Genomic DNA, 16276 nt, shown 5'->3' with positions numbered 1-16276 from the left:
AAGAAAGCTCTAAAACTTTCAATATACAAAACATTTAAGTTAGGGGCTTCATAACTACAAAATAAAGCAAATTCCCTGCAGAGAAGCCATCCTGCTTTGGAGTTTGCCACTCCATAGGAGCAGTTCTGGAGATAACTGTGCCTCAAGAGACGAAAGGGAGCTAGTGCCCTCTGGGTTAGGCTCTGACTCACCATACCCCATCCCTGATGGCTCAGAATCCTCTATTTTTGAGTGTCCTACACAAAACCAGATCAATCATTCCTGAACTCCTGTCCCATTGTGTATAGTGTATAAATATGGCCGCCCTGCTCTGAATTTCCCAGGGTGCTAGAAGTGAAAGAACCATACTCTCCAAATGCTACTCATTTATGCCTCTGACCTTAGTTTTATCAAATTTTAAAATTGAAATGCTTTAAACTTAAATGTAAAACAGCTGAGTAAAGCAGTGGTAAAAGATATATAGTAAAAAAGAGAATAGGCCAGGCACCGTGCTGATGCCTGTAATCCCTGCACTTCGGGAGGCTGAGGTGAGTGGATCACTGGAGGTCAGGAGTTCAAGACCAGCCTGACCAACATGGTGAAACCTCATCTCTACTAAAAATACAAAAAATTAGCCGGGCGTTGTGGCACACGCCTGTAATCCCAGCTACTTGGGAGGCTGAGGCCGGAGAATCGCTTGAACCCAGGAGGTGGAGACTGCAGCGAACCGAGATCATGCCACTGCACTCCAGCCTGGGTAACAGCAAAATCCTGTCTCAAAAAAAAAAAGAATAATATACTTGGAATATTTCAACAAAGTAGTTTCCTCTTGAAGGGGCAAGCTAGTAGGTAAGATTCAGAAGGAATAATCAGGTGGCTTCAACAGTACTGATGATGTTCTAACTCTAAAATTAGCTAACAAAATTCATGGGTATTTATTATACTTAGCATCTACACTATTAATATTCTTTTTATGTATCAAATATTAGATACAAATATATATTTCTTTGAGACAGGGTCTCGCTCTGTCACCCAGACTGGAGTACAATGGCATGATCTTGGTTTGCTGCAACCTCCACCTCCTGGGTTCAAGCGATTCTCGTGCCTCAGCCTCCTGAGTAGCTGGGACTACAGGCATGCACCTCCACACCTGGGTCATTTTTGTATTTTTAGTAGAGATGGTTTTTGCTGTGTTGGCCAGGCTGGTCTCGAACTCCTGGCCCCAAGTGATTTGCCTGCCTTGGCCTCCCAAAATGCTGGGATTTAGAGGCGTGGGCAACTACACCCAGCCTACATACAAATATTTTAATTCAATAATATTAGAGAAACCCATGTAAGAGAAAAGAGAAAGAGGAGTCATCCTTTAAAAGGTCTTCTTAATAATTTTGCTAATCAAACTAATAGACCTATTTCGATTTGTAAATCCAAAATATCCAGAAAGGCTTCATAAAAGCCAGTCATCCTTGCTGGGCGCGGTGGCTCATGCCTGTAATCCCAGCACTTTGGGAGGCTGAGGCGAGCGCATCACAAGGTCAGGAGATCAAGACCATCTTGGCTAACACGGTGAAACCCCGTCTCTCTACTAAAAATACAAAAAATTAGCCGGGTATGTTGGCAGGTGCCTGTAGTCCCAGCTACTAGGGAGGGTGAGGCAGGAGAATGGTGTGAACCTGGGAGGTGGAGCTTGCAGTGAGCCGAGATCGCGCCACTGCACTCCAGCCTGGGCGACAGAGCAAGACTCCATCTCAAAAACAAACAAACAAAAAAGCCAGTCATCCTGAAGATTAATTAAACCACAGAGTAACATTTCATGCCCTTCATATTTTGCAATGTTAGAATATCAACATTCTTGCTGAATAGCCATTTAGTGTGAATAACACAACTACTCAGAGGAAATATTTAGATATAAGATTTTCTTACTGTATCCAAGGCAAGTAAGTCATCTTTGCTCCCACCAAATACCATTATTTCATTTTCTTTTCCCAAACAGGCTGTGTGCCATAACCTATGATTGAAAATTATAAACAGAGTGAAACACTGTCATGGGAGAAACTGTACATTATATATAAATCAATTCTAAATTTCATACTCTAAAATGTAATCTATTTAAAAGAGACATGATTGAACTTGAACCTTTGGAATATCCTAAAAAGGGTTATAAAGATTCCTCTAGAGTTCATTAAATCACACCATTAAAGAGATGACTCTCTCTCTGTTTTTTGTTTTTGTTTTTTAAAGAGATGAGGCTAGTTTTGAACTCCTGGGATCAGATAATCCTCCTGCCTCGGTCTCCTAAAGTGCTGGGATTATAGGCATGAGCCACCACACGCAGCCAGAGATGACTCCTAATAACTCTACTATATCCTTCAATATTTTTATAACCTTTTTCTCTCATACATATTATCCCTGCAGTGAAATAAATTAAAAAGGAACTGATCACCTTATTGCTGAAACAGGCACTTTCCCCAGTTTTCTTATTACTATCTGCGATGTTACTGTTCTTATAATTTTTGCCTCTTTTTTTTCCTACTCTATGTTCCCCATCACCCAACAAATCCAATTTGGCACTCCTTCACATTTCCATTGTCACACTACTCATCACTCTGAGTACAGAACACCATAATATGTTCCTAGTTTTTCAGTCTCTCATCTCCCTCAGCTACATATGGCTAATAACAAATATTTTTCAAATATGGTCTCTAACCATGGAAATTTCCTGATGATGAAGTATCTGCACTACCAGTGGCTGTTTTCCTAGCCTAATATTTGTGATCAACCAGTTTCTTTTTCCCACAAATCTTAATTCTTGGCTTTTCCCAAATGAGCCCGCTACTTAGCTAAATTCATTTCCTTGCTTCCCCTATGAGAAAAGCTTATCATCTATCTCTAGGCTTTTGTTCACTCTGTTTCTTATGCTTAGAATAATAAGCCATTCTTACTGGGCCTTAAAAACAGGCTCCAAACACCCAGGAAGTATTCCAAATACCCACCGAAAACTGGTTCTGTTACCATCTCTATTCAGCACCCTTTAATGTTTATGTGCTCATTTTACACTTGCCTCACTTACATTTGAAGAAGAACTGCTCTGCATGCTACTTTAGCTGTTTGACTAGCTAACTAAGATTATGAGGTCCTTAAGTTAAGAAATTGTCACAGTGGTGTGCTCAAACTGGCTTACTGGCTAGCAGAAGCTGATTGTACATATCTGCATCCAACTCCACGTGCAGTGACATCACGTTGGAAGTTTGAAATCGGCCATGGTAGGAGCATTTACACCTTGGAAATCGGCAAATGCTACAAATTAGGGCATCCTCCCACTCTGGAGAGTGCTTGTTGGCCATTAACAGCACACCATGGGAACCTAGGAAATCTAATTTTATGGCTTCTTAAAAATGCCTCATGTGGTGTTCCGTACCCAGTAGCTGCTCAAAAACTTGTGATTAACAAAAGCAAACATGAGGCCGGGCACGGTGGCTCAAGCCTGTAATCCCAGCACTTTGGGAGGCTGAGGTGGGCAGATCACAAGGTCAGGAGTTCAAGACCAGCTTGGCCAACATGGTGAAACCCCATCTCTACTAAAAATAAAAAAAAAATTAGCCGAGCTTGTTGGCACATGCCTGTAATCCCAGCTACTTAGAAGGCTGAGGCAGGAGAACTGCTTAAACCCAGGAGGTGGAGGTTGCAGTGATGCAGTGAGCCGACATCACACCACTGCACCCCAGCCTGGGTGACAGAGCTACACTCTGACTCAAAAAAAAAAAAAAAAAAACCAACCAAACAAAAGAGAACACGAAAAAAACAACATAATATATTCAGTCATTAGATATACAAATTATTTCATAAAGGAGTAGAGCATGTAATATTCTTTTGGAAGTGGTCTGATAGTTCATGTCTATTTCCAATATCACATTATTAACAACTAATAATTTTTGCCTGTAGTCCCAGCTACTCAGGAGGCTGAGGCAGGAGGATCGCTTGAACCCAGGAGGCGGAGGTTGCAGTGAGCCGAGATCATGCCACTGCACTCCAGCCTGATGACAGAGCGAGACTCCATCTCAAAAAACAAACAAACAAAAAATACTAATTTTATGGTTTAACAAAGTTGAATATTTCCAGAGTAAGAGAACTCTCAAAAAAATTTCCCAATTTTAGAGGGTAAATTAGGGATTTTTACATAGTCATTGCTTTGACTTTTAGAGTACTTTGATTACTTTTTTTTTTTTTTTTTTTTTTTTTTTTTGAGACAGGATCTGGCTCTGTCACCCAGGCTGGAGTGCAGTGGCACAATCTCTGGTTCCTCCGTCCTCTGTCTCCCAGGCTCAAGTGATCCTCCCACCTCAGCCTCCTGAGTAGCTAGAACTACAGGCACACGCCACCACACTCAGCTAATTTTTTTTTTTTTTTTCAGAGATGGTGTTTCACTGTATTATCCAGGCTGGTCTTGAACTCCTGGGCTTAAGCAATCCTCTCACCTTGGCCTCCCAAAGTGCTGGGATTACAGGTGTGAGCCACCACACCTGGCCTTGATTACTTTTCTTAATATACCAACTGTTGAAGCAACAGATACCTAAAATAATTATAAATCATAACTTATTTTATTACCACACAATTTATTTTATTTTTTCTACTTCCCAGGAACTGGGACACATAACTAATTTTTAGTACATTAATCCCTTTTACTTAAATTTCACAAGTGCAAACAGTGGAATTATGCACAATTCATTAAACCAAATACTTTCCTCAAACAATCATGTACACATTCAATGACAAATGCACTTGTGGCCCAAAATGGAACTAAGTCATTAGAGATGTTGTTTGGGAAATACTCTGCCCAGTTCTCCAACTCTTATAGAAGATACATTGATATAAATCTTCAACAAGAACCCAGATTACGTGGTGGGGTTGAGGATGGGGACTGGAAGAGGGTTAGGTAAGGGAGAGAGAATACAAAAAATGCCCTCATACATGGGAAGGAACAGATTAATTTCCTGGAGAGAAGGCTATGTGTAACCTTGGCGATACTCACGAGATCCAACAGTACTTGGGGCTCTATACGCTAATATTTTCTCTAACATCTTTTTCAGACACATAAAAAAGGGTCCTTGCTGATAGCCAACTATATAGGCTATCAGATCTGGCTACATATATGGCTTTTCAGCCATAGGTTTATCTAAGGTGAGACCCAGAGAATAGGAGTGCTACACTGTAGAACAGTCGTTCTCAACCAGGGGCAATTTGTCCCCTAAAGAGGCATTTCACAGTATATGGAGATATTTTTAGTTGTCATAACTTGGGGAGAGAAAAGGTAGTACAACTGGCATCTACTGGGTAAAGGACAGGGATGCTGCTAAACATACCACAATGCACAGGACACCCTCATGACAAAGAATTATGTGGTCCAAAATGTCAGTAAAGCCAAGGTTGAGAAACCTAGCTGTAGAGTTCTAAGAGGAGAATTGGGCAGCTTACATTTCAAATTACAACTTGAAAAATTTGTACAAAATGCTTATAGATCTTAGCTAAATTGTCACTTTTATAAAAATTAGTATATATATAGACACATATATATGTTCTCCTTACACTCAACTGTATCCCACCTGTTCTTCTCCTCACCTCATACCTGTAGATCTGCCTCTGTCTTATCTGCCTTAGGGAAACTCTGGCCATTTCATCATCGAAGAACACTGGAAAGCCTTTCCTGCCTTGATTTTGTTGACATCTAGCTTGCAACCTGATGTTTTTTCTACAGACTGATAGTTTATGTCCTTTCACAGCTGCTCTAAACTTATCACCTAAACATTCTAATAAAGCATATTATTTACATGACACATCAGCTGAATTAAAAGAAATCTCTTTACATAGCTCTAGTTCTAACTAATAGTATATTATAGATAATAGTTGTGTTGCTCTAATTACTCATTAAGGGTTGAAATATAAAATAGGAGCAATTTTAAAATTAAACATTTTTACTAATACTTTGGTCTATAATGCATTCATACAATCAAACAACTGGAATAAACTAAGAGATTATCTAGTCCAACTCTCTTATTTCACCGATGAAAAAATCGACGCTCAGTTTCTTTCTTTCTTTTTTTGAGACAGGGTCTGGCTCTGCTGCCCAGGCTGGAGTGCAGTGGCGCAATCTCGGCTCACTGCAGCCTCAACCTCCTGGGATCAAGTGATCCTCCCACCTCAGCCTCCTGAGTAGCTGGGACTACAGGTGTGCACCACCACACCCGGCCATTAAAAAAAAACCAAAACTGTAGCAATGGGGTCTCACTATGTTGCCCAGGCTGCTCTCAAACTCCTGGACTCAAGTGATCCTCCTGCCTTGGCCTCCCAAATTGCTGGGATTAATAGGCGTGAGCCACCACGCCTGGCCAATGCTCAGTTTCCTTAAGTGACTTTTCAAAGCCAAAAAAGTAGGTAGTAGCTGAGCAAGGACTAGAACTCTGGGCTCCCATGTCTCAGTACAAAACTCTTTACATTAAAAAAAAAAAATTTCAAAAGAGCCAGAATTGTTAAAGTAATACATTCCAATGAATTTTTATACATGAAGACATAAGAATCACAAATGCAATTATGAATTCTAAATGTACTGTGAATATTAATATAGATACATATACCAAAATAAATATAAATATTTTCAGACCTTTTTCTCAAGCTGTCATTTATTAAATAACAAAATATATATCATTAAATTGATTACACACTAGCATAAATAATCTGTATTTTTAAAATTCTAAAATACATAGCGTAAAAAAGAATTACCAATTATAATGATCATAATGTGCTGAATCTGAATTTCCTATGAAGATATTATTATACTATTCAATAAAATTAGAAAAAATAAGAATTATAGTACAAATGTGGTTTTCTTTGTAGTCTAATAATAGTATATAATTTCTAAAATTTTTAATCCTATAATATACCATAAATAAATAACATATTTTCTTTTTCAAAAAATTCCCATCAATGAATACATCATGCAGTTAACAGAGACTAATAATAACCTGCCATCCACTGGATCAACATGGAAGGAAATTTCCTGATTAACTTGCTTTAAACCTCTTCCAAAAACAAATAACTACTATTAAAGCCAACCCCATTTTTGTCTGCTTATTAAAAATATTAACATTAAAAACATTAATCTCATATGATGCTTTTAATTATCTTAATCTTCACAGTTATCAGGCAAGATTATGCATTTACCTAAAAGAATAACATTTTCAAATATGCAAGTATGGGTGAAAACTGGATAGATCATTTCTAACAATCAGATATAATTAAAATAATAATTAAATTATTTAGGTAACATCAAGCTCATTTGAAAGATATCCTTCTCAATGGCTTATGGCTTCAATGGCAAACACTATAAATTCAGTACTATATTTTAATACTTTAAAAATTCTTAACTATTTTACTATTTGTCAATTTCTTACCTAGGTCTTGTTTTAGGTAAATGTGTAAGTTGTTTCCAACAATTTGTTGTGACATTATGAATCCAACCATCACCTGCAATATCATGACAGTTCAGAAATTAAGATTAGGTCTTTGGGATACAATTTTAATTTTCCCCCAAATTTATCATGCTACATTTAAATGACTATCTTTTCTGAGTGCACCTATTTTATCATACAAATTTTCAAACATTTACAAAAATAGAGTGACCATGACAATGAACTTCCATATATCGCAGATTCAACAACTATCAAGACTTTGCTACATGTGCTCCACTTATCTTTTTGTTATTATTGCTTAATTTTTCTAAATGAAATCCTAGATCTCCTATCATTTTCTCCATACATACTTCAGTATGCATTACTGAAAATAAAAGGACATTTTTTACATAACCACAATGCCATTATCACAGTCAACCAAACTAAAAAAAATGTCTTGGGATCATCTAATATCCATATGACCAAATCTTAGACTGAAACAGAATCTTTAAGGGAGGAAATTGACTAGCTTATGAGTTAGGACATTTAATTTCCCATAGGTCAATGACCAAAAACAGAAAACAGGAACTAAAAACACTAGAGATCATGAAGATATGATATTAAACAGCCCCTAGTGAAATGTACAGATGTTAGTTTTTGGTTAGATTCCAAATCTCTTTTAAATAAAAATCTCACAAATTGGAGAAGTATAATAATATGCAAGAATAACTAACATCTCCTACTAGGAACTGTTGTTTCTCCAACTAACCTCTGGAATTTGTCTGACTGCCAGACACACAGCTGATGCTCAATAAACTTTTGTTGAAAAATAGTTGTTTCCAGACCCTAATATATAATTATATAAATGTTTTAATAGTGTATAATGTTTCTTAATGAAAACATCTCTAGCCAGAGAAAACTTCTGGGTTAAGAAAATAGAAAATGGCCAGGCGCGGTGGCTGACGCCTGTAGTCCCAGCACTTTGTGAGGCTGAGGCGGGTGGATCACGAGGTCAGGAATTCGAGACCAGCCTGGCCAACATGGTGAAACCCCACCTCTACATACAAAAATTAGCTGAACATGGTGGTGGGCACCTGTAATCCCAGCTACTCAGGTGCCTGAGGAAGGAGAGTCACTTGAACCCGGGAGGTGGAGGTTGCAGTGAGCCGAGATTGCACCATCCCACTCCAGCCCGGGCCACAGAGCAAGACTCCATCTCAAAAAAAAAAAAGAAAAAAAAAAGAAAAGAAAATAGAAAACATAAAACATCTAACATGCCAAATTAAGAAGTCAATATTCGTGGTCATCTGTCTATCTTGATGCCACAGTTCTACTGCTGAAAGAAAAACTGCATTCCAAAACCCATAGCCACTGGGATCAGCAATGACTGGAGTTTAAAAAACCTAGCTAAACACTTTCCTCTACAGCTCTGGAACAAAAAGAGAAGCAACTGGGCTTCCCAGTTTGTATTTCCAGGGCCTTCTAAGAAAGGCTGCTCTTCCAACCCCCTAGCCTGGAGTACAGCAAAAGCGAACAGTGCAAGCATCCTACCCTACAGTACAAGCATCTGGATCAAAAATCAGCGGACACAGAATCACAGAATATAGTAGTATAAAGGGGCTTTATTTCATCTAGCTTCAATCACCCTTCCTCTTCTCTTTCCCTAGAAAACGGGAACGTGGAGAGCCAAGGGTACAAAAGCAAGGAGGTCATAATTCATGCAAGAAAATAATTGAGGATAAAGGCAAACCGGAAAAACAGGAAAAAAGGAAGATTTACTTCACTGTAAGTATGAAATACAATTAAGAAAAAAGAATGAGATAATAATTATAGGCTAAACCTTAATCAACTTACTTAATGGGATATTATCTGCACTTAGTCCACCACATAGGAAAAGTTTATCATCAGCTATAGGTGTTAAAGTATGCCATGACCGATGTTTTGGGCTTTCTCCATTAATAGTAATCCTGTGGCAAGGAGAAAAAGAAAGTCTAGGTACTATATTAATCAAAAGAAAAGGTTTTTAATCATCTTAGATCTTAAAAAAAAATCTGCCCTCACTGCTCCAAAAAACTTTTACTAGTCTCACCTACATGAATATTTGAAAAACATTATTAAATTCTTAGATGAATTTTAAAAATCTTTCCATTTAATGACCATTCCACCCGGCTACACAGTGAAAATAAAAGTCAATTCTCAGCCGGACGCGGTGGCTCATGCCTGTAATTCCAAAACTTTGGGAGGTCAAGGCGGGTGGATTGCCTGAACTCAGGAGTTCGAGACCAGACTGGGCAGCATGGTGAAACCCCATCTCTACTAAAATACAAAAAATTAGCTGGGCCTGGTGGCATGCGCCTGTAGTCCCAGCTACTCGGGAGGCTGAGGCAGGAGAATTGCTTGAACCTGGGAGGTGGAGGTTGAAGTGAGCCAAGATTGTACCACTGCACTCCAGCCTGGGTGACAGAGCGAGACTGCTTCTCCAAGAAAAAAAAAAAAAAGTCAATTCTCCGTTAATGCACAATGCATACTCAGCATCATTCTTATTGGCTAATCAGCTGCTTCCTTAGTTTTTCAACACAATTTTTTTCATGTCTGTAACTTTTTACTGTTGTTTCATGGTTAATTTTGTGTTTTTAGCTGATTTCCCCAAGGGTATTATGGGTTTTTATATTGTTGTTTTTACTTTGATCTACTTCTAGAATTTCCCAAAACATTATCTTCCTCTGAAAATGCTAGCTATTCTAACTTCAAAATAAAAGCATGAAAGCCATTCCAGATACAGGGTAAACCTCTAAGGATTTCTCAAAAAAATAAAAATAAAAACAATGCCAGGCACAGTGGCTCACTTCTGTAATCCCAGCACTTTGGGACGCCAAGGCAGGAGGATTGCTCAAGCCCAGGAGTTGGACAGACCATCCTGGGCAAAATAGAGACATTGTCTCTTAAAATAAAAGAAAACAGAACAACAAGAATAATCATAATAATAAAAGCGACATTTAAAAGAGATGGGGCATGAAAAATAAAAACATAAGTTATAGCTGGGCCTGGCAGCATGTGCCTGTAATCCCAGCTACTAGGGAGGCTGAGGCAGGAGAATCACTTGAACCTGGGAGGTGGAGGTTGTAGTGAGCCGAGGTCGCGCCATTGCATTCCAGCCCGGGCAACGAGAGTGAAACTCCGTCTCCAAAAAAAAATAAATAAATAAAATAAAATAAAGTAAAAAAGCATAAGTCAGAAGCAAAAGAATTTAATTTAGGAGGTGAGAAGATACCATTCTTCCACAGTCTGGAATGTTCCAGAATAACACAGGACATTTTTGGAAGATACAATTTGTTTTTTACAAAACGGAAATATTTTTACCGTTTGTGTTGATTATAAGAAACTTTTTTTTATTTTTTGAGGCGGAGTTTTGCTCGTTTCCCAAGCTGGAGTGCAATGGCGTGATCTCAGCTCACTGCAACCTCCACCTCCCAGGTACAAGCAATTCTCCTGTCTCAGCCTCCCAAGTAGTTCTGTTTACAAGCATGCGCCAATACACCCGGCTAATTGTTTTGTATTTAGTAGAGACGGGGTTTCACCATGTTAGTCAGGTTGGTTAAGAACTCCTGACCTCAGGTGATCCACCAGCCTCGGCCTCCCAAAGTACTAGGATTACAGGCGTGTACCACTGCACCTGCCTGGTTTTATTTTTATTATTAGTTTTTGAGACAGAGTTTCACTCTTATTGCCCAGGCTGGAGTGCAGTGGCATGATCTTGGCTCACTGCAACCTCCACCTCCCGGGTTCAAGCGATTCTCCTGCCTCAGCCTCCCGAGTAGCTGGGATTATAGGAGTCCACCACCACTCCTTGCTTTTTTTGTATTTTTAGTAGAGCTGGGGTTTCACCATGTTGGCCAGGCTGGTCTCAAACTCCTGACCTCAGGTGATCCACCTGCCTCGGTTCCCCAAAGTGCTGGGATTACAGGTGTGAGCCACTGCACCCAGCCTAGGTTGAACATCTTTTAAAAATAATTTTTACCTATTATTTCTTCTGTGAGTTGTTCATGCATGTTCTTTGTCCACTTTTCTACTGGATTATTTGCCTTTTTAAAACTGATTTACTGAGTTCTTGTGGATCTTTGCCCTGACATCTCTCTGTTTAAAATATTGCAAATGTCAGCTGGGCACGGTGGCTCATGCCTGTAATCCCAGCACTTTGGGAGGCCAAGGTGGGCGGATCACAAGGTCAAGAGATCGAGACCATCCTGGCCAACATGGTGAAATCTCGTCTCTACTAAAAATACAAAAATTAGCTGGGCGTGGTGGTGCGCGTCTGTAGTCCCAGCTACTCTGGAGGCTGAGGCAGGAGAACTGCTTGAACCTGGGAGGCAGAGGTTGCAGTGAGCTGAGACCATGCTACTGCACTCCAGCCTGGTGACAGAGCAAGACACTGTCTCAAAAAAAAAAAAAAAAAAAAACCTGCAAATATTGTTTCCAGTTTTTTGTTTGCATTTTACAATTTGCCATTTAATTTTTTGTGGTACATTTTTCTACAGAGAAATATTTAATTTTTAAGTAGTCTTATCGATCAGTCTTTTCATTTATGAATTTTGAGTTCATATCATCTTTACAAAGCTTTCTCCATGCCAACATTTTAAAGATAATCTGCTATATTTTCTTCTGAGACTTTCATGGTTTTATGGTATTTAATGGTACTTACACTTTGGAATAATATATATAGCTCTGATTCTATCTCATTATACAAATTGCTAAGTTGATAGCTAAATATATTTGTTCTATTGTTAAATACATATTATGAGCTACAAATAAAATCTGACTTTACTCCATTACCTGTTCACCTGAGATGACCCCATTCAACCACTTCTTCATTTCTTCTACTGATCAATCCTCAAAAACTACTTAGTATAAAACCAGTACTTTTATATAATCTAATTTCAACTGTTAGTATTTTCATGTTTTATCTTGTCTGGTTAAGGAACAAACTCTATTTAAATCTATATAGTCCTTGCTTAGACATACGATCTGAAGGAAAAAAATACCAGTCCAGTTTTAAAGACTCACATTTGGATTATGGTGACATACAGACACATACACATGCCTATAGATTAAAACGTACTTAGACTTCAAACTTACCTTCCAGACCAAGTCCAGGTGTCTAGGTTTAGATAGTGCAAATCATTCATCCTAGTTTGCTAAAAGAAAAGTGTGTTACATTGGTCAGTATTTCACATCTTTTATCAGCTAAAATTTTTCTTTTAAAGTAAGTTCAGATTAAAAATAGACTATCTCTATTTTACTTCACATAAGAAGTTTAACTATTGGAAAACAATGCTAAGCATTAATAAGACTGACACAGAGCTCCCAAATCAATGTGTCAAAGGGGAAAGGAAGAAACAGGAAGAAATAGGTTTAAATTCACAGGCTTTAGATGACAAGAAATTAATTTTTTCTGATACTGCACTGAAAGATTCTCCTCATTAAAATATGATTTATAATCATCTATGATTGTTCATGTATGGTCTGTTTATGAATTAGAAGATAAATAAAATTAGTATTGAATGCCATTTTAATCTCTAGATTACATGAATGTTCAATTATTCCACGAAATCAGAGGATAAATTTTTGTAAGGAGCATTGCACATGAAAATACCATTTCCATTAAAAACACTAACCAGAACACGTCCGCCAAAGATATATCCCTTATTTCCAAGAACTGCACACGTATGCGCGGCTCGTGGCTGTGGTGGAACTCCACCCTGCAAATAGAAATCAGAACAGACTGCAAAGACTTGAAATATCTGTAATAAAGTTACATTCCTATGCTCAGTATGTGAAAGTCTTAATCACTAAGTTATCATTACCTATGTAATTCAATTAAAAATGCTAATGCAAAAGTTTATTCTAAATAGTACTAATTGTAGACAAATACTATTTTTCAGAATACATTTTATTCTCCCTGATCTTTACTTTTGAAAATGTTTTTCTTATATGTCTGACACTATTTAGCAAAATAAGGTTTCATGTAAATTTTTGTTTGAAATACTGTATAAAGATTTTAAAATCAAATTTTAAAATGTTCTCTCTCTCCCTCTCTCCTCTGTCTCTCTTTCACACACACAGAGTTCCCATTAGAAGTGAGCAGTGCATATTGCGATTATCTCAGAAACTCTGTAAAATTAAAAATGGCCCCAAAACTCTTGGTGTCTCAAATTTACAATAAGAAGTTCACTCTTGGCTTAAGCCAGACAGTGCTCTCTCTCTTACTAAAACTCTTAACATTAATTGATAGCACTTCTCTACACTTTATTTTGAATAAATATAGCAGACCTTTTCTTTAGAGAAGTTTTGTTTTTTGTTTCGAGGCAGAGTCTTGCTCTGTTGCCAAGGCTTGAGTGCAATGGTGCGATCTCGGCTCACTGTCACCTCCACCTCCCGGGTTTATGCGATTCTCCTGCCTCAACCTCCCCAGCAGCTGGGATTACAGGTGTGCAACACCAGGCCCGGCTAATTTTTGTATTTTTAGTAGAGATGAGGTTTCGCTCTGCTGTCCAGGCTGGTCTCAAACCTCCTGGCCTCAAGCGATCTGCCTGCCTCAACCTCCCAAAGTGCTGAGATTACAGGCATGAGCCATTACGCCACCCTAGGGAGGTTTTTAATTGGTGGAAAAGCAAGTATCATGGGTAGATGAATGAATAAGGTTTGAGGGAAGAATCTTCTGCATAATTTCCATATTTTCATGGTGGGTGCCTTTATGTATGTATTTTAATTCCAAGTTCTGAAAGAACCTGACATTTTCAGCTCACTGGCTACTCAAAGTGGGTATAGGAAATTAAAGCTCTGCATCCAATATCATAACTTCCTAAACTTTTCAGGCTTATTTGAATAACTGTGCTGAGGTCAACTTGGTAAGGCATAATTCAGATATTACCTATATAACACTTAAATGAGAACCACTTAAGAATTTTGGTTCCCAGCCCTTCCAGCAAAACAAAATTTTTATTATTACCCCAGGCTTGATCTGAAATTTCAGAAGAATTCTTCTACTATATAGAAGAGAATAGAAGAGTACTGGAAATCTGAAATTTATTGCCTGGAAAAAGAGGATCCAGAGAATGGCCAAACTCTAACACTTACTATTTTGCATAGACCTTCCCATCATTTCCACGAACAGAAGTTGGACTGTAAGGAATTCTGGTCATATATGTGTATTAGTAGACATGTATGTAACTGTGCATATACGAGCTGCTTAGCATTCCACTCTGTTCAATTCTGGTAAGCTTATCAGTCGCAATACCCTCCTGTTCCTAGCAATGAACATGTGACTCAAGACTGGCCAATCATCCCTTTGGCATCAGGAATTGCTGTAAAGGGTAGGAACATGCCCAAGTAGAGGCAGAGTCCTTTTCTTTCTTTTTTTTTTTTGGTAGAGACGGAGTCTCATTCTGTTGCCCAGGCTGGAGTGGTGCAGTGGCGCAATCTCCGCTCACTGCAACCTCCGCCTCCCAGGTTCAAGCAATTCTGCTGCCTCAGCCTCCCGAGTAGCTGGGACTACAGGCGCATGCCGCCACGCCCAGCTAATTTCCTTTGTATTTTTAGTAGAGACAGGGTTTCACCGTGTTGCCCAGGTTGGTCTCGAACTTCTGAGCTCAGGCAATCTGCCCGCCTCGGCCTCCCAAAGTGCTAGGATTACAGGCATGAGCCAGCAAGCCCAGCCCTTTTCTAAGACTAATATATAGACGTTGAGAGAGTACAATACAAATAACTGTGTGTGTAACCAGGACCATATTCCCTCCTAAATGAGCCAGTGTGTCTGCCATAGACGGAATGAAACAAGCACACAAAGAGAAGCAGAGAAAAGCAGACAGAAAGACAGAAAGTATTGTCAGGATGCTGAGTAACCTGCTCCGGTTCCTGAGGCTGTGGTCCCTGTGGCTCTTCCTTCTACTTTGTGTGCCATTCCAATATGATTTCCAGCTATGTGAGAATTCATTATTGCTTAAACTAATTTGAATTTGTGTTTGGTCACTAACAAATGAAAGAATACTGATAATGTATTTTTTGTCATGCCATAATTGCATGTACCTCTGAATTCAAGAGTATATAAAACATGGGCTTTGTTATAAAAGGATTTTTAAAAATAGGCTTTTATTAAATCAGGGCATGACACTTGTGGGTAAAGAATGATGATGGCACCTCATTAAAAGACTTTTTTCTAGAAAACCTTAGCTGACATGGAGAAGAATATGCATTTTTTTGTTTTATTTATTTATTTTGAGAGATAGGGTTTCACTATGTTGCCCAGGCTAGAATGCAGTGGAGTGCAGTGGCTATTCACAGATGTGATTGTAGCACACTACAGCCTCAAACTCCTGGACTCAAGTGATCCTCCTGCCTCAGCCTCCTGAGTAGTTGGGACTACAAGTGCCATCTACGGTTCTGATGTTTTTCTTAATGCTATTAATGAAAGTACTCAAGAGAACTACTTGGTATGTGATTACAAACCTAATTACAAAAATCCAAATAACAGGCCGGGTGTGGTGACCCATAATGCCTGTAATCCGGGCACTTTGCAAGGCTAAGGTGGGTAGATAACTTGAGGTCAGGAGTTCTAGACCAGCGTGGCCAACATGGCAAAATTCCGTCTCTACTAAAAATACAAAAATTAGCCAGGCATGGTGGTCCACGCCTGTAGTCCCAGCTAGTCAGGAGGCTGAGGCAGGAGAACCACCTGAACCCGGGAGGCAGAGGTTGCAGTGAGCTGAGATTGTGCCACTGTACTCCAGCCTGGGCAACAGAGCAAGACTTTGTCTCAAAAACACAAAACAAAACAAAAAAACCCCAAAATCCACAGTAAAAAA

At 38.8% G+C, this 16276-nt stretch overlaps 1 protein-coding gene across 1 annotated transcript in view; it reads right to left on the bottom strand.

Annotated features, from left to right (window-relative positions):
• Window positions 1–16276, bottom strand: part of KLHDC1 (kelch domain containing 1) — a 60244-nt gene that overhangs the window by 10840 nt on the left and 33128 nt on the right. The window contains exons 7-11 of the mRNA XM_004055141.5: window positions 13091–13174; window positions 12552–12610; window positions 9273–9385; window positions 7422–7494; window positions 1900–1984 (exon numbers count right to left, since the gene is read on the bottom strand). Coding sequence (XP_004055189.1) covers window positions 1900–1984; window positions 7422–7494; window positions 9273–9385; window positions 12552–12610; window positions 13091–13174 — 414 coding nt within the window. The remainder of the gene's footprint in view (window positions 1–1899; window positions 1985–7421; window positions 7495–9272; window positions 9386–12551; window positions 12611–13090; window positions 13175–16276) is intronic.

The sequence above is a fragment of the Gorilla gorilla genome, chromosome 15 (genome assembly GCF_029281585.2).
Source record: "Gorilla gorilla gorilla isolate KB3781 chromosome 15, NHGRI_mGorGor1-v2.1_pri, whole genome shotgun sequence".
NCBI lineage: Eukaryota > Metazoa > Chordata > Mammalia > Primates > Hominidae > Gorilla > Gorilla gorilla.
The sequence above is the reverse complement of the archived record's forward strand: the minus strand, read 5'-3'. Positions and strand labels throughout refer to the sequence as shown.